This window comes from Dreissena polymorpha, chromosome 14 (assembly GCF_020536995.1).
Source record: "Dreissena polymorpha isolate Duluth1 chromosome 14, UMN_Dpol_1.0, whole genome shotgun sequence".
Taxonomy (NCBI): Eukaryota; Metazoa; Mollusca; class Bivalvia; order Myida; family Dreissenidae; genus Dreissena; species Dreissena polymorpha.
Genome location: NC_068368.1, coordinates 62,421,795 through 62,445,704, shown reverse-complemented (window position 1 = coordinate 62,445,704; position 23,910 = coordinate 62,421,795). Strand labels below are relative to the sequence as shown.

The window sequence follows — 23,910 nt, the reverse complement described above, 5'->3', positions numbered from 1 at the left end:
ATATAATGAGATACTGGGAACTTAACTGGAAATTGTGTGATCCCACTCTAATCTAATATAGCGTGTATTCCAGTAACAACACACATGTTTCTAGTCCTTGCTGCTTGAAGACCATATCGGCCAGGTTCAATTTTGAGGGTGTGGGCAATAGTAATATGAACACCGGTACCCTCGCCATTACGATACCGGAGCACGTGCCGGAAGTGACACACAAATGCAACATATCTTGTGACATACCGCAGTCCTTTTCGTCAACGTATGTCATCTTGCAGTCGATGTTATTATCGCACTTGTCTTCTGTGTCAATGCAGTAGGAGGACGTGCATTTGAACTGGCCGGACAGACAGCTATGGTTGCCTGTGGAACAAAGAACAAATAATCGTGCAATGCGTTAATTATAATTATTAACAAAGTGTGTTGCAATATAAACTTAAATAGATGTTATGGAAATTCACATATTCGAGACTGAATTATTATGACATGAATTCCGTTTTGTCTGGAATGTACATTATAACGAATGTTCGATTTCGTTATTCTTAATATAATAGTTCTTAATTGTTAAATACTTATTATTTTTAGCACTATTACACAATCCAATTTAAACATAATTACATGTCGACTTAACAACGTCTAACAAAAAAGGAAGCGGTATCGAAACAAAAATCCAAAACAGAAAGTTAACAAGAGGAACGTTAAACGACATGCATATACAGAAGAACTCAAATGAAAGACGAAGAGATGCATACGACAAATATATTAAAACAGACTATTCGTATTGTTACAATAAAGATGAATAATAATAAAAAAACTAACAAGAATAAGAACTGTTACTTACGACAATTAAGAAGATGGGATCCGTCCATGCAGCCCTTTCGTCCAATTTTCTTTCCGTTGTAGCAGACATACTTTTGGTCGATACACTGCCCGTTAGCGCAGCGAAATTCACTGATGTTGCACCGCCTTCTTTCTGAGAGTAATAAAATGCCCCGCTTTTACAAAAATAAGATCGTATATTTACGAATAAAGGAAAAACGAAACACTGTGAAAAAAGGTAAAATACTTAAATAAAAACTATAATTCCCGACCAATATCTTAAAGTAGCAACTCTTGACATGTGCGACCGTTTGGCTGTAAAAAGGATGGCTAAACAGTTTATGGGACGAAACTTTGAAACGCTACATTTATACAGTACTAACATATATGTGAGCAGGAAAATGAGTTCAAGAATGAATACAGTTTTATGGAGTTCAGTTATGTCCGCCCATTATTCAGTGGGGTACATAACTGCTTGTCCTGAATGTATGCCTCAATGCTCTTTGCACTGAACCCCAAGGTCACAGCCAATTGGTTCGAATTACTTTACTTCGTTAACAATAAATACAATTTCCACTATGTGTGGATGTTATTTATAGTTACTTGGGAATAGGAATGACACCGTAAACGGATCAGCAATTTAAAGCAAAATATATTCTGAATACGAATGATAAATACTGTATTCCGTTCGCGATCCGCATATTCAATACATGCGTCCATCCTAAGCTTATTGCCAATAAATCACAATCAATTACTAGCCGCAAACATCCCAGTGCATCCATTTCGGGGATTTATTAAAAATGTGACTCCCATTGGTCAAATTAAAGAAAGCGTGCGTATATTAACGAATTCGCAATGGATGGCAAAGATAGGTAGACTGATGGATAGAGCATTGTTTTATGGCATTAGTAGAATGATATAAACACTATGAGTAAAAAGGTCATGAATGTAGACTCTAGAAGGATATAAACATTGTGAGGAGAAAGTACATGAATATACTTGTTAATGTTTTTTATTTGCCAGTGCCGTTTAGTCCATCAACTCCTGGTCCTTCGATTACCTTATAAGGATAAACCATTTGATATGCCTACAAAAACCACTCACCATAATATCTACTTTAAAATATTATTTATTTTTCATATGACTCTCGCTCTGAGAAAACAGATCTTGTTACTTTTCTGGCTTAGCCTGTGCATTCCACACAGCCTAACATGAAACGATACTTTATGCATTAAATGGATGCTAAGAAGATAATTCTTGTAAACGAAAGATACCATACAAGCGGGAAATGTCGTATGTGATTTGAATTCTGGGTCGACACTTAAAATCGCATGCATTAAAGCCCGTTTTCGCAGAGCGAGGTTCATGTTTAGCAAGGAACTTAAGAACACGTAAAATTGAGTGCTAAAACGAATATCTACGTGGGGTTATCAAACAATCGTGGGGAAACGTAGAAAACAAACTACACATTTTAACTTATTTAAATTTGTTATGAATGCATGCTTGCTATTCAAGTTTAAAATCGTTGAAAACTGTTTGACACATACGTGTTTTACCTTTAGTGATCACAATAAATGAAAAGAGATAGAGTGAAAGCCAAACTCTTAGTTTGACTCGAAAACCTGTTGTTTTGGTAACTATATCAACGGGTTAAAGTAAAAGACACAGAGTTGAAAGCAAATGTGGCGATGATTGATACACATTTCCACTAAATTTCGGTGGTAAATAAATGATGAATTGTTGTTGCCCATGCACGTTCGAATCATTCCTTGTCAATGTCAAACTGCCATACCACAGTCTGTTTCATCGGAGAAGTCGGGACAGTCCCGGATGTAGTCGCACCAGAACTCCTGCGGGATGCACTGACCCGACTTGCATCTGGCAAGACCGTACGCGCAAGTGTTCTGCTCTGAAATCAATACCACGTGAGCTTGTTTATAGACAATTAATTCAGAACTCAGTGATTTGTTAATGATTCGACATATTATAAAGATACAAAAAGTATTAGTGGCGCCTAAATCCACGAGGTTGTTATATTTTCATTAATATTTTAGTGTCTTTAAAACAATTGCAAATTATACGTTGATATATGTGAGAAATGCGATCATGTATTGCAATATTGTGAAAATGTAAACTTTAAAAACTATTGAACGTTAATGAAAACAACGAATAACAATATGACGCGGTATATATATCATTAGGCATCTAACATAAATGAAAGCATTGGCTGCATCGAGTCTGGTCTTAAAGGTAAGATTTGCATTTTATTAATCTTCATTTCAGAAGAATCGATATATACAACGCACTAGATATAACAGAACAGATATTACCTGGAGCAATTTATAACAAATTCCATTAAGAGTAAATGTTTAAAAAAGTGATCTGCCTAAATCGAAAGCAATCAAGTTGTTATGATTATAAATGTAAGGGTTTTGTAGTGTAATATATTTGCAAATAAATTTGAGCTATTCTCTGTGAACATGGGGTCGAATGCATATGCGTTCAGTCCGCACAGGCTAATCAGGGACGACACTTTCCGCTTGTATGATATTTTCTGTTTCGGAAAATGTCCATGATTCGTCTGTGCGGACTGCACAGGTTAATCTGGGGCGACACTTAACGCACAAGCATAAAACCCTCTTTTCACAGAGCACGGCTGTTATATATTCATAAACATTCGCTGACATCAACATCGGCGGGCCTGAGATGGCGAGCCATGACCTTGCATTACAAGCACCGAATATCTTTACTTAACAACCAATTGAGACGTATAGTTTCCTATATTATTTGTTGCAGTGCATGTCCCCTCAATATCCGAAAAATGATGCCATGTATTCCCGATAGTTAAGAAATATATGAAGAAACCGTGCTTACACATGCCTTACTACAATTTATGTCTGGTTTGGTTCGAAATATACCGCACCACAGAAGTCCTGTGTCAAATTTCACCACAAAAATAAGTTCACTTCTTTTCATTAAATATAGTATACCACGTTAAATAAATATGCTATGGTGGCTAGTTTATAGTCCATATGATTAAATATATAGAGGTAAGCAATACACTGCGCATCTTATGGCTCTCAACCGGTACAAAATTATAACCACCATAAACACAGTTTTTAGTAGCAAAGGTACGTGTTTGAGCCCACACTTATAAAGACTGTAATTTGCTTATAGATGGTATAAACTTTGCAATTTATTTAAATTTAAATGTACACGTTTTATAAATCAGTCAGGAAAATGTGTGAATTCTCCGCATTAAATAGACATTACTTACCACAATTTATTTCGTCGGAGCGATCGAAGCAATCCGGCGGTCCACCGTTACATCGTTGCTCCCAGGGTATACACTGGCCGTTGTGACAATGGAACTGACTGGAGTTACACGGTGGGTAATCTAGAAGGTAGAGATGAAAACGACTGTATGTTAATAACATTGACACATGTTTTTCTACAGAGTAAAATTTCCTTAAACTGTGTGTAAAGGTGAGAAGGTCGGCACATCTTGTTCGTATGTTACGTTACATAAACGACTAGTGGGTATTCACAAAAATAACGTGACTGATAATGCTTCCAAAGTTTCATTATTTCACGTGTTTAATTTTTTGTTTCATTCTTCCTATGTACGTTCCATTTCAGGAGTCTTCAACTAGCTGTTTGATGCGGCAAGTTACTCAGAAAAACGGTAGTTTTTTCCAGAGTGTTTGACATTTTTAGGGATTAATTGTAAATATCCCGGAAATTGTATAATGTCATATTGTTTACATGATTACGTCATTTCATTACTTTCCGCGTCGTTTAAGTTCGTTTGTTTCTATATTTGTATTCATTCAAAAAAATAACAAGACGATACCTCTAATGTTCATTGGTATATATTGTCACGACTCTGACTTTTGTGAAAGTAAATATCTTCGGAAGCGGTAGCGAATCGTGTCAAGATAAATTTCTTTTAGTTAAGAAGTGAAAAATAAACACTTTTTATAAATTTTGTCAAACGTATTATTTATTATTTTCATCATATCACACATTTATGAACATAATACATTTATGTCAATGATAACATTACATGAGAAAAGTAAGAGTTATAAGTTAATAATAATGTTGAAATTCTGCAAGTTTTCTGTTAAAATTCTGTGAGTTTTCTGTTAAAATTCTGCAAGTTTTCTGTTAAAATCCTGCAAGTTTTTCTGTTATATTTGTATGTTATTTCTTTTTCTTATGAGGTTGTCAATTACAAACCATCAACTTTCAAAGCCTTTGTCTTTCTTTTATTCTCATATTCTTGCGTTATCACCTACCGACCCAACCGTTCTGGTTAGAGTGATTCAAACTCAGAACTCACGGCCTTTTATACTCTCAGAAATTATGTTACCGCAGAATTCTGCTAAGTATTAGAATGTCATAACGTGAACAGCAGAAGACTGACAGAATCACCAATAACTTTGGATTGTTCAATGAAAAATATAACATTTCAATATGTATTAACAATATAATATATACTACTACATAAATTACCTGCATATTTGCTATTTTAAATGCAAATAGTATTTTAAAACAATAAAAATTGATGCAGTATAAAAACAGTTTACAGCAGATTGTTTACGTAATAGTGACGTCATTCTTAGCTACAACGCCACCTAGGGTTAAATAACACTAAGTGAACATGTGTACAATACATTTACAAGAATCTGGATTTAAACTCCAACAATCGCGTAGCTGGTAATCCAGGTAAATTTTCAAGTCTGTTATCATTAGAGTCTCATTCAATACTATAACTTAACTGCAGACAGCATTTGAAACATAGGTTAAATATCAAATAGTAAATAAATATTACCCCACCCACTAAGGTTTACATGTGTTACATTACCCCCCTCTTAAGATTGTTTGTGTCCTCACAAAACTATTAAGTTCATAGAATCATTTAAACAATCACAATAAATAAATAACTCCTTTTCAATAAATAAAATTTATTAATTTAATGTCTAACTATCGACATTGAACAATTAATACAATACAAATTAACAAATGGATAATATATTCAGCATATATAACATTCCGATAATAACAATACTTATCACCTAGTGCTGTAAAACACAAGTGACAATAATAGGAACAAACATGTTAACAAGTAAGTTATGAGCAAGGGTTTTAAACAAATATATTAAACATTGTGATGCTCATGACATTTTACTTATAACAACAAATTAAGTACATATATAAAAATTGAGCATGGATAAGACTAGAATGTTTCCTCCTCTATCACAAGCATCTCAAACAACAGAGCATGTCAACAGTGATTAAAACATTTGGAGGAAATTCCGATCTTTTTAAAGATCAATTTTACAACAATGCAAAGAGCCAATGCTCTTTAAATTTACCTTTGAACATCAACATAAACAACAACAACAGTAACAACACATCAAATGTTAAATAAACTCTTTGACTATCATTAATCTTGTTATAATGCAGCAATTTTTTAATAAAATGACTATGTTTACTTCACATTTCATAGTATCAATTATTGTTTGCCAAAAACAAAAATGACAATTAAGGTTGTAACCGTCGGAATTATTTAGTGCATTACGACCTTTGCTGATCCGAGTTTTACACAGTTTGCATGGTTTAAAGAGTTACTTCCCTTTACCAGCCATGCCGTTAGAATTTCTATTCAAATTTCGATTCGTTTTTTCTAGATTATTTACATGTAATGGAAGGAGAGATACCAAAACTCGGTATGTTAACAATTCATTAGTATTTAATGTTAAAGTGCGTTAATTGTTTCTATGGCAAGATTCTAGTTATTTATTGAATCTGTTTCTAAATGTAGCCGACCACTAAGTTAGTAATTTTGGATGCATTTGCATATTCGGATTTAAGACATTATTTCCATATGCATGTTACAATGAAAATTAGTATAAATTTATGATTTTTTTTAAATGACAAAGAAGTTACTTATGGTTAGCTTATTATGTTTTTCAGGAAACCAGTGCAAAATAATTGCTGTGCAAAACACGTTGTATCAAAATCTTATGTGGGTATTCACTGGCTTTGGCGGGAACAGTGGTGGCCTCCGCATTTGTTGCCGGTAAGGATGATACCCTCGACCACGTGAACTCGCAGGAGATGGCTGGTAATGACACCTTTCAGTGATTGTTGGCCTTCGAACAATGACTGGTTCATTCTCCTTTCTATTTTGAATGGGAGGAACAACAAAAGCTGGAACAACATCACTTTTCTCCGCTTTGAACTCACGGAGTTCATCAACTAATTGGCCCAGCGCTAAGCCCATCGTATAAACCGCTGATTTCAGTTCAAGAATCTCAGATTTGAGATCATTTTTACAAGTGTCACAGGTTGACGTCGACGATGAAGAAGACGAAGACGTGGAAGATACACTCCATGGAGATTTCGTAGGACACAAAATTCTTTTATTGGAAGAATGTAATGGTGACTCTGGAAAGTCAAAAGGTGACAAATCGTGTTCACCTAACATCTCGGGCAAAATGTCAACAGTAGGGGTACTGTGAATGGAATTTGTTTTTAAGCCTGACAATTCCATTGCAGATTTCAAAATGTCTGAAGACTTACGACGACTGTTAAAAATCAAACACGAATCTTCTTTTGAAAAGCGAACAATGTCCAAGGAAGTTGGAACATATGGATTGACATTTTTGATTAATGAAGCATTTTCATTTACGTTTTCATTATTAGCCAACATGGCATTTACAGTTGCCTCATGTGGAGGAAAGTTACATTTTTTAACATGACGATATAAATCCACTTCGGATGCACACACAAATTTGCAAATTGCACAATAAAATGGAACTTTGTCCAAAGCGACGTGTTTTTTGTAAAAATGATCAAAAACTTTAGATTTTTCGCCTTGATATTTTGGAAGGCAATGTTGGCATTCAAATATCCTGCCTCTATTGTTGATGTAAGACATTCTGAAAATACACAACATTTTGTTTTAATACATGTTATAATATTGTAATACAATTATTTTTAATCTTTTTACCATGACAATCATTGTTATTAATGAGCTTAAACAGCATGCAAATAATAGTTTCTGTTTCTGGCAGAAAAACTGGCAGAATTTATCTGCATTGAATTTCTTTTATTTGGAAATCCATTTTGGGGGACAAGTACCCTTGTAAGGTTTCAATTTGTCATGATGTACAACTTTAACATCAGTCACAGATTTAGAAAATTGTAAAATATAATTTTGGTCACTAATTTTACTTTGGATGAGATATGGACCGGAGTATGGTGTTAACAACTTAGTGCATACTGCTTCTTTTCTTCTCACATTTAAATACCAAACAATGTCACCAGCATTGTACTGATTAAATGTTTTTCCTGACCCGTTCAAATCTGTATGTCTTTTAGCAGCATTTTGTAAATGTTCTCTACAAATTTGATGGCAAGTTAGCATTTTATTTTTGAGTTTCAAGACATAATCACCATAAGAGGAGATCAATTCATTTTTACTGTTTGCAAAACTACCAAAAGCAATCTCAGCAGGTAGTCTGACCTCTCTACCCAACATTAATAAATTTGGAGTCAATTTTGTAGTTTCATTGGGAGTAGCTCTATATGCTGCTGCTTAACAACCTAAATTTAAATCCCAGTCAGTTTGATTATCAGACAGATAAGCCCTGATCATGCGTATTAATGTTTTATTATATCTCTCAGTTTGACCATTGCCTTTTGGGTTTCTACTTGTCGTTCTCGTTTTCTTAATTTCAAGCATTTCACATAATTCTGAGAAAATTTTACTTTCATAATTGCTTCCTTGATCACTATGAATAGAAATAGGGCATCCAAATCTTGCAATAACTTCATTTAGTATCACTCGAGCTGTTGTCTCAGCTGTTTGACTTATGCTGTTATCATTTGCTATTTTAATGTTGTCCTGAGAAACATTTCTTAGGACTTTGTTTTCAGGTGTTTGAACAAATTGTAATCTCCTTATTGAATTTGTATTGAGGTCCTGCATATTTTCTGACTCAAGTAATTGTACTGGGTCATTTGCTACAAATTCTGCTGTACCAATCACTGTGTCTTGATTGATTGAAACATCATTAGGAAATGGATTTATCAGTCTAACTTTAACTGTTGGGGCACTATTGATATTTGCTAAACTTGTGGCCATCATAACAGGGAAATTGTTTTTAAAACTAGCTGATGCCTCAATTAAAATGTCAGCACACTTTCTATTGTCATCCATTTCATATCTGTCTACATATGCATCAATTATTTGTTCTGTATAGCCATTAATAACATAATGATCTGCAGACTTAACTTTCCGTACAGTATTATCACTGTATTGATGACATGTAATTTCTGCGCCATTGAGTAAAATTTTGTTCTGACTAAGTATAATATCAGCAGGTTTGCCGTTACTTCCTTTTAAAATGTCCATACCCAGTAAAACATCATCTTTTATATCTGCAATAATGACTTCTAATTTTGTTTTATATCCATCAATTAGCAATTCTAAATCACATTTTCCAAAATCTGTCAATGGTTCCCCACCTGCATGTAGTAATTTGCCTTTTTTTGTAAAGATGGTTTACATGAATCATCAATTCTATTATAAATATTTTTGGAAACTACAGTTTTTTCTGCACCAGTATCAACAACGTAATTAACGTGCACTCCTTGAACACATCCAGCAATATATATACTTTCTGATAATGGGAAACCTCGCCTAATAGGATTATTTGCTGGAATAGCAACATTACTTGGGCCTTCAAAATTTTGGACTGTCTCTTGGCCATTTAAGTCAGTCCTATCTAGTTTAAACATGAGCCAGGGGTAGCATAACTGTAGCTATTGGTGTTGTTTTGATGGTGCCATTGATTTTCACTGCCTTTATTGCTTTGATTTTGACTCATCAGTTGTGTGCCATTGGTGTAGGCATGATTTTCTCTCACTTTGTGCATATTACTTTGGGATGGGAATGCTGATGGCATTTTACACTGTTCAGTTATTTGACTTTGCATGTTTTGTAATTTTGGGCAATTTCTTTTTATATGCGATGGGTCATGACAATAGAAACATTTCCTGTCATTGTTCATTCTGCTTTTAATGTAACTGTTTGTATGTGACCTATCCTTCATAAATTGGGCTTTTGGTGCGGTGTTGCAACTTTTGTAAAATTCTAATTTGTTTTGTTGGGCAGTCAATGCATTTAATTCTGCTCTGACAATTTCTCTCAATTTGTCCATGTCATTGGTTTCTATTTTATTTGATAGGTTCTCATGAACACTGTTAACCTCTTTCTTAATCAGCCTTGTTTTATTTTTACCTGGTGCAATTCTTGCAACATCACATTCTATATCACTGTTATCTGAATCAGTTAATATGTGTCGAATATTTTCATTATATGACCTTTTCTTTTGTTTTGTTTCTTGGAAACATACTGTTTGAAAAACAGCTTCATCGATATTTTTTGGTTCTTTTATGAATTCTATATGAAAACGAGCCTTATCATCAATTAAACCATCAAGGAATCTTCTTAAAAGATCCTCTTTTCTTGTTTCTTTATCACGATTGACATGGGCTTTGTCATACAACATTTTTAATTCAGCAGCATACTCTTCTGCTGTTTCCCCACATTTTTGATTTCTGTGACTGAATTGTACCCAAAATGTTTTAGAGGTTTCAACTATCCTGAATCTGTTTGAGAGTTCTTTGCATAAAGATTTGTAATCTGACCTAGTGTCACGGTTCAATTGACCATAAACAAATTCACCAGCTATTCCCTGTAATCTAGGTAATATTTCATCTAATTTTTCATCAAGTGTCCATCTTTGCCTCTTTGCAACATCCTCAAATCGGTTAAACCAAACATTCCATGATTCTTTACCTGTGAAGGGAGGTAATTTCGGATAATGTTTGTTTCCCCTGTTAACATGCATTGATGAATTGGACATAAGATTATCTGGGTCAGGAATACTATCACTATCAGTATCACTCTCACTGTATGCCAACCTGTGACTTTGAAGTCTGTTTTGCCTATGCGAGTCAAGAGATTTATCCCTATTATTTTGCAAATCTAGATTTTTTAAAGCATTTGTTAACTCCTGGGTTACATGTAATAAAGAATTCTCAAGGCTTGCAACTTTTGCCTCAATGTTTGAAATACTTTGACTCATTGCTTTATTATCATGAGTGTCGCCAGCACTCATATGTAACTTTGAACTAGTCATACACTGTGACTGTCCATTATAAGTAGAACAACATTGTTCATCTGTGTTAATAATTTGTAATTCTTCACTATTTGAATGTTCAACATTCTGCCTCTCATTCCTAATTTGAATGTTATCATTTTCTTCACGAGCTCTATGTCGTGTTAACACCATATCTCTGTCCATAGTTAAAAAAAGATTGAGAACGGTTTTTTAAAAAATAAATAAGTTTCCAAATATAATTTATCCATTTATTCTAATGCAAATCCATTAAATCTGAACATTTAAATTCTGCAGAAATGATACATAATTGGTAGTATGGAGTTTTCGCTGCCACCAAAATATGTCACGACTCTGACTTTTGTGAAAGTAAATATCTTCGGAAGCGGTAGCGAATCGTGTCAAGATAAATTTCTTTTAGTTAAGAAGTGAAAAATAAACACTTTTTATAAATTTTGTCAAACGTATTATTTATTATTTTCATCATATCACACATTTATGAACATAATACATTTATGTCAATGATAACATTACATGAGAAAAATAAGAGTTATAAGTTAATAATAATGTTGAAATTCTGCAAGTTTTCTGTTAATATTCTGTGAGTTTTCTGTTAAAATTCTGCAAGTTTTCTGTTAAAATCCTGCAAGTTTTTCTGTTATATTTGTATGTTATTTCTTTTTCTTATGAGGTTGTCAATTACAAACCATCAACTTTCAAAGCCTTTGTCTTTCTTTTATTCTCATACTCTTGCGTTATCACCTACCGACCCAACCGTTCTGGTTAGAGTGATTCAAACTCAGAACTCACGGCCTTTTATACTCTCAGAAATTATGTTACCGCAGAATTCTGCTAAGTATTAGAATGGCATAACGTGAACAGCAGAATACTGACAGAATCACCAATAACTTTGGATTGTTCAATGAAAAATATAACATTTCAATATGTATTAATTAACAATATAATATATACTACTACATAAATTACCTGCATATTTGCTATATTAAATGCAAATAGTATTTTAAAACAATAAAAATTGATGCAGTATAAAAACAGTTTACAGCAGATTGTTTACGTAATAGTGACGTCATTCTTAGCTACAACGCCACCTAGGGTTAAACAACACTAAGTGAACATGTGTACAATACATTTACAAGAATCTGGATTTAAACTCCAACAATCGCGTAGCTGGTAATCCAGGTAAAGTTTCAAGTCTGTTATCATTAGAGTCTCATTCAATACTATAACTTAACTGCAGACAGCATTTGAAACATAGGTTAAATATCAAATAGTAAATAAATATTACCCCACCCACTAAGGTTTACATGTGTTACATTATTACTTATTAAGAGTGATAAGGTGAATTGCCCATGTTAAATCAAGTTCTTATCCATGAGCAAGATTAGGTAAGAACACATGTTATGAGTGTCAACATATTTTTCTAGTATTAGTTTTCTGGTATTCTACCTATTATGATGTGTTTGATACCACTAAATGTAAATTAAAGTGTAGCAAACATGCGGTCCCCTACAGGCACTGTTTGTCTAGCAAAGCAATAAATTAATATGTGAAGACCCAATATCGCAAATGCTATACTATGTTTTAGGTACACGTTACCTAAAACATACGACAAAGTTCAATGCGGTCGTTTAAAAAAAGGAAGCTTTACCGAAACAATATCAAGATTGCCGATTCCACATTGCACACAGCCGTTAAGTGTTATTAGGTTACTGAACATCTTACCAAAAGTATCAATCTAACCCATTCTGATGGAAAATTAGACGACGCACTCATAAATGCTCTGACAAATGCGCAAATGCAACATACATTTTGTATATATGTTTTGAAATATGTTGCAAAACATAACTCGTTCATTATTCTGTATAAGTCGTGGATTAAGAATTAAGGTAGACATTTGATTGGAAATATTCGCTATAATACACGTTTTGTGCCGATGTATATCATTTGTTTTTTTATAAGAAATCATCAATGTTTATTTGTTAAAATCATTTTGTAACAAATAAACCGACATGCAGTCTGGCTGAAGGCAGTGTTTGTTCTTCGACGATGTTCCTTAATTCTTGTAATTTCGAGATATGTGCAGACTCTGAAACGCCGCGGTAATTTAAGAAATTGAAGCTCGTCAAATTCTATATTAAAGATTGCTTATCGGACTGTCGATAATAAGATCACTAAGTAACCAAGTACTTTACCCAAGAGCGCTCAGTGAAACGTGAACTGTATGAAAATAAGGCGACGTGATTGTGAACATATCTGACATATTTGGTTTTAATCTAAAAACAAAATATTAGTTTCATAGACAAAAGTATTGCGGTTGACTTCCAATTTAAGAACACTTTGTTGTTGTTTTTTAATTACATAGCTAAATATGTCAGCTATCAAAGAATACGTTTCGCATATACCCTATATGTAATGGGATGAAAGATTAAACAGTTTCTTGAGCCGAGCCATTACAAAATGAGCTTTTGCGATATGGCCAGCGTAGCTCAATGCCAGGTTGTGCATATTTCTGATAATGAGACAAAGCAACATTGAATGGTTGTATAGCTGACAGGGTATACCTCCCGATCAGACGGCGCATTTTCTTTTGATGCGGCTCATAATAATGCGTCTATAACACATCTGTAATTGTTTTTAGCATAATTTTTGTTATTTAATACAACGGTTTGTTCATTTGAAATGTGTGAAGCTTCATCAGTGCAATTGTAGGATAGCCCATTTCACCCAATGCAACATGGTCTAGCGTTATTAAGTTACCGAAATGAACATAAATATTTAAGGCTTCAGTCATTTCAATTCAATCATAAATGAGCATCCGTATTGAAGTCGTACAAAACGATTAGATTGGGCAAACAAGATTTGTTTATTTCAGGAAACTATAGCGAAAAGTGCAAATTATCATAAACCGGGTAAAGACATTCTACCGTTCTATATGTTATATCTCATACTTTGAGTTTAATTTGTATTTCTATTTAAATATGTATATATCAATCTAGGCTAATTATCAGGTTTCCGCATCCGTAAACAAGTGAAATACAAAAAACCGGTATATTGACCGTTAAATGGCGGGCCTTTATATGTGTACATTTATTACACTATTCCTTTTTAGATACTTAGTATTTTTAGTTGCTTTATCGACGAAATAATTAACATTAATAAACAGTATCTGGCTTAATAAATATGGTAATCTAATCTGCTGCTTTTGAAGAATGTTAGTAGTACCACAAAGGCTCCCGTGCTCAATGATCGCAGGTTTGATCCCCTGCTAAACTCTAACCGTATCCCTAGTGTATGGCATGAGACGTGGACCCCAATGGCAGTGTACCAGTTTCTTTACAAATACTTAAACGATTGTATCGAAAGCATAAGACATATTGAAACGTGCTTGAATTTGATTCCTGGTCCCCAGTACTTCTTTAGGAGAGATCTATAGTATGATCCCAGAAAGGGGGGAATGAACCCGTTACCTCACGTTTGATAGGCCAACACCATATCTACTACGCCATTATGGCCAATAAACGACCCATGGTTGTCTCTGCAAGTTGACATATTTTGAATCTTACATTACCCTCAGTAACCCTACTGACAATAAATATGAATTATGAAGCTCCGGAGACATTATCAGCAGAGAAACGCCCGCTAGTACAATAAAACCTGTATAAAATAGGAAAATACACCCGACACGACATTAAACATACAAACATGATTAGAGCTTGGGTCACAACCTTGGAAACGTTATTTAGAATTTGAACGTGTTGAATGTCGCCTAGAACCGCATATGTTGCTCATATTTAAAATAAACTTTTGATTTATAATTTATTATAAGGAAGACTACCCACGCACTTAGTTAAAATAAATACGCTCTGTTGTCGAAGATATACTTGCATATTGTTTGAATTTAAACATTAAACTGAAAACCAATGATAATGAAGACATACCACAGCCTTCTTCGTCCTCTCCGTTGAGACAGTCCGCATAGTGATCACAGGTGACTCTCTCTGGACCCGTGGCCGGCAGACATCTCCCCTCCTGGCACCAGATTTTCGTGCGGGGATCGCACTCGGACCGGTTTGCTTCTGTAGGAACAAATAAGAGAAATAACGGGTTAGTATTGATGACTTTCTTTTTTAAACATTTCTGATGGACAGGGTCATGGCAAGACGATAATCTATGAGCCATCGACGTGCACATTTTGGTCATAACACTAGTGGCAAAATTACACAAAGTCAAGAAATTATAGCTTTTTGAAGTTTATTATTTTATTGGATGTAAATTGCTGTAAATCATTAGATGCTGATATTGTCATGACTCTTTTTTCCTCCTTCTGGTTGTGTGTTCACTGATCGGAAACATGAGCATGATGTCATTGTTGATATATAATATTTCAATATACAGATTATTAAAGTGTTGCTGTATTCGGAAGAATAATATATATAAATTATATATATTATTCTTCCGAATACAGCAACACTTTAAATTTGTTCAAAACCATTTCTATAACTAAAGCAGTAACATTTGTAATGTTTAAAATTGGCATTACGATATTTCTAATTATGTTGCCGTAAGGTTTGCTGGTTTTTGGTGTCCGATCTTATATTTAACTATTCTAAGGGACTAGTGAAAAGGTCTTTGTAACTTTTGTTGTAAGCTCTACAGTCTATATGATAAAAGCGTCAAGGTTGAATATATATTATATTATATTAATGCCAATTTTAAACATTACAAATGTTACTGCTTTAGTTATAGAAATGGTTTTGAACAAATTTCAACGTTTACAAGGATAACTGCTTAGGTTATTGAAAAGGTGTTAAACTAAAAATTAATTTTAAAATATTTATTTCAGAATGTATAGAAAAGGATCGTACACTACAAACCAGTATTAACAAAACCTACTGCAAAAGTACTCGTCCATCCCCATCCTGGTATTGGCGCAGTCATTGGCCCCATCGCAGAGGTATTTCTTGTCGATGCAGCGGTTACTGTTCTTGCAGATAAAACTGTCTCCAAGGGGACAGGCCGTTTTTTCTGATTAGACGGCAAGTGATTAAGCAAATAAGTATTGAAGAAAGGGTGTATGAAATATTATTTCACTCAAATTGAATATAGGTCGTTGTATCTTGTTATTAACATGCGGAGTAAGTATTTAAGCAATGTTTTTCACATATGTATTGCAGTGTATACCAGTTGTATTCACCTAGTAAGGGACATACCATATAAGTGTGTAAGTTATTTTGCAGCGTATACATGCTTTTGTTTCCGGTAAGAAACCTTAAGTCTAATTGTGTTCGGAACGGTGTATATATTATTATCGAAGCGTATACTTGCTGTTCTTTCTGGTAAGGAACATACATGTTTATATATGAAAGGAGCGGTGAATATATTATTTCTTGTAAGGAAGAGACATTGTTTGGTAGGTAAAGACTTGTGTACGTATTGTTTCTTGTAAGAGACAGGCCGTGTAAGTTTCACGATATTTTTAATGGTAATAGGATGCCAATTTGATATTAAATTTATATCTACGGACTTAAAAGCACACTGAATAAAAGCAAGAAAATCAGCATAAGAAAGAATAACTTGCATTTAAGAGACGCATAATTAAAAGAGTATGGTTGCCAACATTACCACAGTTACGCTCATCGTCGCAGGTGCTGTAGCAGTCACACTCCCCGTCACAGATGTTGGACCTTCGTATACAGCGGCCATTCATACACCGGTACTGATCCACCGTACAATTACCGCCTAAAAACGCGATTGCAAAAACAAAATATGTATAGCATACATTTATAATAGATATCAAAAAACAAAACGAACGATAAAGCAGCCATCCGTCTATTCGCCACACGTTTTTGGTACACTCCATTAAATTTAAAGTTTTATAATGACTTAACCAGAAGCTAAATTATTGATGTGAAACCTCTGTAAACATCACCTTGATACTGTTAAGAAAGCGGTAGGTCAACTCAATTACCGATGAGCAATAAAACTAATGCAAGCTTATGTCTGCTTTGATGGTTTGCTAATGTTTATACAAAAGGCAATGCAACATGTCAAATAAACATAAAAACTAATAAAGACGTGTATGCCTAATAAAATACGCTTTTTTGTATTAAATGCAGACCAACAGCAAACATTAAACACCTGAGGTAAATCAATTGTTTCGTAGACTGTTGTAAATCGTTTTTTGCAAACAATGTAAAACATCTTTGATATTTAAAGGTTTCACATAAATCATTTTCTTTTGTTTAACAATTGAACATCTGGACAGAAAATATATTCCCTTTGCATCTGCAAGGGAATATAGAAACACATGCTTCATTTTTCTATGTTCGTTACGCTCATTACACCGGTAAACTTAAACATGGCGTGCACTGTTAGTAGTGAGCAGTACAGCTCAATATTTCAAAAGCGAATGTACTGAGTTGAGTTCAACTCCTATTTGAAACAGTCTCGAAAAAATAATTGTAAAGTAATGTCAAACAAAAGGATAATAAATAAAAACCGCATTGCTCTGTCGTTTGTCAGATGTAACAAGAATTTCACAACGCTCTGAATACATATATCAAAGTCTACAAATTAATTGCTATTGTAATAATGACTAAACTAAGAGCTAAATTGTTTATGGGTAACCTCTATAAACATCATCTTAATACTGTTAAGAAAGCGGTAGGTCAACTCAATTATCGATGAGCCATAAAACTAATGCAATTTTATGTCCGCTTTTACGGTTTTCAAATGTTTACACAAAAGGCAATGCAAAACGCTTGTTCTGTATTAACTGCAGACCAACAGCAACTATTAAACACCTGAGGGAAATAAATAGTTTCGTAGACTGTTGTTAATCTTTTTTGAAACCAATTGAGAACATCTTTGATATTTAATGGTTTCACATAAATCATTTTCTTTTGTTTAAAAATTGAACATCTGGCAATAAAATGTATTCCCTTTGCATCTGCGATGAAAAAAATAGAAACACATGCTTCATTTTGTGATGTACACTCCTCTCATTACACTGGTAAACTTAAACAGGGCGTGCACTGTAACTATTGAGCAGTACAGCTAAATATTATAAAAGTGAATGTACAGAGTTGAGCACAACTCTTATTTGAAACAGTCTAGAAAAAGAATTATCCAGAAGGATAGTAAACAAAAACAAGTCATTGCTGTTTCGTTTGTAATTTTAACTAAAACAAATTTGTCAAGAAGTTCACCATTATTTCGTTTTAAATGGCTATATACATGTTTATAATATCTTTCTTCATATCTTTTATTCAAATTCGCTAAACCTAATATCGTTCATATGAAACATTAAAAAAAGTCGATTGTTTGATTGGTCCGTTTTATAATTGCGTGCCTGGTATTGATCAATTACTTACAGTTAGTCTCGTCTGCCTGGGTTTCCTGACAGTCAATAAAGCCGTTGCAGACTTTGTTCCGTGTGATGTAAAACCCATTCTCACATTGGAAATGCTCGCCTGCAACAAAAAAATTTTAACATTCATGTGCACATTTTTTTATTGTATAGAATTAATTTGCAAGGGAAAACATCTCTATCTTGATCGCGCGTTGTGAACGGCTTTGTTTATGGCTTTGGTCGCCCGAATCTTTTGACGAAAATATGTATAAGCCTATAACTTAATTGGACTAAATAAACGATTCAATGATACTTTCAATTAAAGTATTCCAGACTAGAAGATGTCTGGCTTCAGTGCGCTTATGGTAATTAATGATAAACAATGGCATACTTAAGGCTATGTGCATTCGATTTAGACAGAAATAAGCTAAGGTTTCTTGTCATTTTTCCTTAGGCTGCCAAGTGTAAGTACATATATATAAGCAATAACTCATTTTACGATTCAATTATCGGACAGGATAAACAAGGACAGCTGGAAGAGAAATGTTATCACCAAAAAAAGTTTGATACGGTTCAAATCTATAAGCATAACTTGAATAGTGTCCTATATAACTAATTTCTTTCACTTGTATTCGTGCAATACGTGCCGGAGCTTTACGAGATATTAACACAGCAGAACTTAAATAGATCAATCTTTTATGTATTTAACCCGATTAATACAATGCCTTCTTCAGTGTTCTAAGATTACTGTCAGGAGGTATGTCGATTCCAAAAAATAGAAAACTTCAAGACTTTTACTGACCGCAGTTTTCCTCGTCACTGCCATCTTTACAATTGGCCACGCCATCGCACAGCTTCCCTTCTGGTATGCAGAGCTTGTTACTACAGGCAAACTCCGTGTAATAACATTCTCGGTACTCTGAAAATAGTAATCCGATAATCATTTATTAAGAGCGTGTTACTAAAAGCACACTTTGTGTAATAATACTTCTGGTACTCTCAATCGAGTGCGGCAATAAATTATGCAGAACGTGTTACTTAAACGAAACTCGGTGTTAATTCGCTCAATGTACTGTAAAATAGTACTTAAGCAATCTAATAGCGCTTTTTACTACATGCAAGTTACTTGTTGATTATATCTATATACTGTAAAAATGATATCTAAACACTCAAAATATAATTTTTACTACAGGTGATTAGGAGAAATGTCTACCGATATTTAGAAAAAAATCCGGTAATTACCCAGATATATCTTGTAACTACAGGCAAACACCGTGTAATAACAATAGCTGTACTATGAAAGTACGGCAATACTTGAAGTTTGGGGATTAAGATCCATTTATCAGCAAACTCTTGCAAACTTGTACGCAAGCACCAAAATTTCAATGAATATGTGCTATTTCCCAAAAAACGTTAGCCACCAAAAAAATACAATAACATGGTGGCCATTTTTTTTTAATGGCGGACGCAAACTTGTTAATGATTTTTTCTTGAAAATCAAGGTATTTGCACTCGGAGACAAATGAAAACAAACATTATTATGGGATATATTTATCTTTTTTTTATTGGCAAACTCCGCGTAATATCTACAATAGTCCAATATTTACTCATTCAGTTCGTGTAACTACAGAAAAACTACGTGCAATTATACTTGCGGTTCTCTTTGAATTGCTCAGAAGTAACACAGAACAACGCAACGATTGAATACCATTGTAGCTAAATTTGAATATGACTAAGATTTGCGGAAATGACTTGTCCTATTGTATGGCGTTTGTGAAATATCATAAACAGCTTTCATACTTCAAGCAAAATAATGAAGGGTTGGTTGTTATGACACGTCGTTTGTATTTTCTTCAATACTGAGTGCTTGTAACTGCCATATCAGACGTCAATTGAGGCCGAATAATGGACAATGTAACGTGGCTGACTGGAAATCGAAACCGCGAACCTCAAACTAGTAGTTTAGCTGTCCACTGCATGAGATATAGAGAATAATAGGTTGGTGACGTGGATGGAGAACGGTTATCTGGCAAGTCGGAGGAATTTATCGGGTGAGCCGAAGGCGAACCCGATAAGATCCTCTGACGAGCCAGATAACCTTTGTGTTTAAATATTTAATATGGTTAACATCACGCGCGAAAAAAAACATGGTGACGTCACGTCAGGCAAAGCGCTTAGGCTAGCTTTCATCTTGTTAGACACACAGACATCGAGTTACTCGCTATTAATTCAATACACAAAGACGAAATTATGCTGTTTAAATAATAATGTTTAAACAAACAGTTCTTTGCATGTATTTGGTATTTTATTCATAGAAAAAAAGTATATTTTATTAATAGAAAATAGTAAATGCATGCGCATGCGCGGATAGCAACTGACGGATATTCGAGGTCACGTGGTCATCTAGCCTAATATCTTTTGGGATATTAGGTTACCTGGTTATCAGGCTGATTTAAAGGCAGGATAAAACCGGATATAACTTACCGCACACGTTTCCTTCGTCACTGTTGTCTCCACAGTCGTCGTCATGGTTACATACATACTCAAGAGGTATGCAGTAATGGTTCACGCACTTGCTGTGAGTGGGCGGACAGGTGTAGGTCTCTGTATAAGAAAATAAAACCGACAAAAAATCTTTCTTTTTTCTGTTATTAAGATTAAACACATATAAATTCTGATGCATAGGAATCAGACTACACGCACAAAGAAGTATATACTTGAGACTACAATTTCGGGCAATTACACGAATTACATTACAAGGGCAAACAATCAAAGGGGAATAAGCCTGGAAGCACAGACGATCGTGCAAATGACAAAGGACAATACAGACAATACAAATACTTCTGATAATGGCGTCTGCCACTTCTGCAATATAGAAGGACGTTCAAATACACACTATTGAGCTAGTTGATTCTACTCAGCTATTACTTTACTATTACTTTAATTTTTCTATAAATTAACTTTACTTAAGTTAGTCGTACATATATCTAAGTCGCATAAAAAATCAATATTTTTGTCTGCATCATGCAAACTTCAAGATCATATTGATCATACACTTCTTTTTCAAAAGCAGAATAAATGCATACTTGTAATGTACCAATGTCGTAAGCATTTGAATTACAAAGAGCTTTGATAATTTGACTTTCGCCCGTATCAAGTTCCTTTTGATCTTAATAAATTAAACATTACTCTGTGACGTCGATTACACCGGTCGCCACAATATAATTTCCATCTTAAAAAGATGTTTTGTATAAACGCAACGCCAGATTGTCCCGTCGAAAGACACGCACAAGTCTAAACACTCCCTAACAGATCTTGATAGTCGTATCTGAACACGAGATCACAAACTGTTCGGTGCTGACACCTGTAATTTGAAGTGTGAATGCGTTAAGTGTCGTCTCAGACTTGCCTGTGGGGACTGCTTTTTACAAACTCGGTAAATTATTGCATTGTGTTAATCTTGTTATCATTAATACTTATGCGTGATTCAAATTTATTGTAACTGCTTCAAATAGAATATCACTTTTCAATGGCGTAGTTACTATTAAGCGTGAATGGTAACATACATTTTTTATCAGAATCAGAAAAGGTTGTTATCGAACTACTTTAAATCCATTTAACTTGTGAGACTGAAGTGGTCATTAACTCGACATTGAATAAAAATAGTATTCAATATATTTCTAGATCCATTGTGATTCTGGAGCGTAATTATAGACACTCAAAGACTTAAAACGTCTTTTAACTGAACAAAACCTAAAATGGAAACCATCTTAAACGGCTACAAGATAGGAAACGATTTTACGATCCTTAATGGGCGTATCGCATCATCGTAAGTACGTAAAGACGCCTGGTTTTTTGAGGATTTACAAGAAGCGACTTTAACAGAGTGATTGTCGTATGAAAATATTGGTTAGTTTACTTGTAAAAACGTGAAATTTAAAGCTATATAATGCTATTTTATAACATTTGTTTCTAAGGATGTATTCTGTCAATATTTTGATATATTTAAGGGTGGCCATTTTCACCAAAGCCCATCTAGCATGTTGCGTCATTTGGACGAACAACAATGCCTTTCAAAGGTCAAGTGTAGGGCAAATACAATGAGCAAGTAAGCTAGTGTTTCGAGAAATTGGATATTCGTTTCATAAACATATACGACCTAGCATATTAGATCGAGAAAGATAGGAGGAGCGTCCAATTATGTCAGGCGAATACCTCACAGACAAACTGTTTACTTAAAAGCAAATACAGATTCCACACTAGATACTCTCTGATCATTATGTTTACCACGTTCTGGTTAACTACAGACCTAACACACATGCGTTAAGTGTCGCCATAGTTTAGCCTCTGCAGTCCACGTTACGCACTTATATTAAATCCAGATTTCCCGCACCGGTGATCATTTTTTTCATTGGACAAGAGACCAATTGCAAATTTGGTATGAATGGCTACACAACGTTGATAAAATATGAAGGAGCATTTTTCAATATATATCGACACAATTTATCACAAAATCAAACGCAAGTTCTACATGTACTTAACATCAAAACTGCAAATACCATTAAATAAGATATGAAGTAATAACACAGGAAAACAAAAACAGCTAACTCCTAAAATCGAAAAACGTGGCAAGCATTTATAATGTCTACTGAATATTAAAATATGTTGGATGAATCAGTATTTGTATTTGCAGTGTTTATTTCACAAACGTGGTTTACATTCTATAGCTTATTTACGATTTTCTGGAAAAAAATGCAGATATACGAAATTGAAAAGAAGTTTAATTAAGTAGTTCCTTAACCAATGTATGCCTAGCGTCTAGAAAAAGGCCTTTGCAAAGAGCTTGGGCCCAGATGAGAGGCCGCATTATAATGCGGCGTCTCATCAGGATCTGCGTTGTTTGGTTAAAGGAATTTCTGTAAGAAATATTCTAAATATAAAAATAAATATACTACACATCCCTAAATTTTGAAATAAATTGATCGAATTGAGAAGAATGGGAGAGTCAAAATGCGTTAAGTGACATCTAGATATATTTGGCAAAATATTTACTAATATAACAAATCGACGTTTGACTTTTTCTCAAATGTTTACTCAAAAATAGACGAGTCGCAAGCGGGCTTTAGGGAGGGTTATTCAACTACCGACAACGCCTTTGTGCTTCATACTTTGATTTTTAAAACCTTATCGCAGAAGCGCCGGAAACTCTATGTAGCCTTTATTGACTTTAAAGCCGTGTTTGATTCTGTGGTGAGAGACAAGTTATGGGAAGTCTTGATTCAGTTTAATGTCAACGGTAACTTACTAAATGTGCTAAAAGGGATGTATAAAACCGTGAAAGCGCGCGTTCGCACTAGCACTGGATTAACGGAGCAATTTGAGAGTAACATAGGCTTAAAACAGGGCTTGTTTGGCTTCGCCGAAATTGTTTACATTTTTTTATGAACGAACTAATAACGTACCTAAAAAATAAAGGCACACGTGGGATTCAGCTTAAGCCGTGTGATATTGAAATTGTCAGCCTTATGT

At 34.3% G+C, this 23,910-nt stretch overlaps 1 protein-coding gene across 1 annotated transcript in view; it reads right to left on the bottom strand.

Moving 5' to 3' along the window:
- Positions 1-23,910, bottom strand: part of LOC127857427 (G-protein coupled receptor GRL101-like) — a 75,885-nt gene that overhangs the window by 16,927 nt on the left and 35,048 nt on the right. The window contains 11 exon segments of the mRNA XM_052393823.1: positions 238-347; positions 826-967; positions 2,606-2,722; positions 4,091-4,233; positions 6,912-7,266; positions 14,969-15,106; positions 15,924-16,055; positions 16,653-16,769; positions 18,404-18,502; positions 19,184-19,300; positions 20,866-21,246. Coding sequence (XP_052249783.1) covers positions 238-347; positions 826-967; positions 2,606-2,722; positions 4,091-4,233; positions 6,912-7,266; positions 14,969-15,106; positions 15,924-16,055; positions 16,653-16,769; positions 18,404-18,502; positions 19,184-19,300; positions 20,866-21,246 — 1,851 coding nt within the window.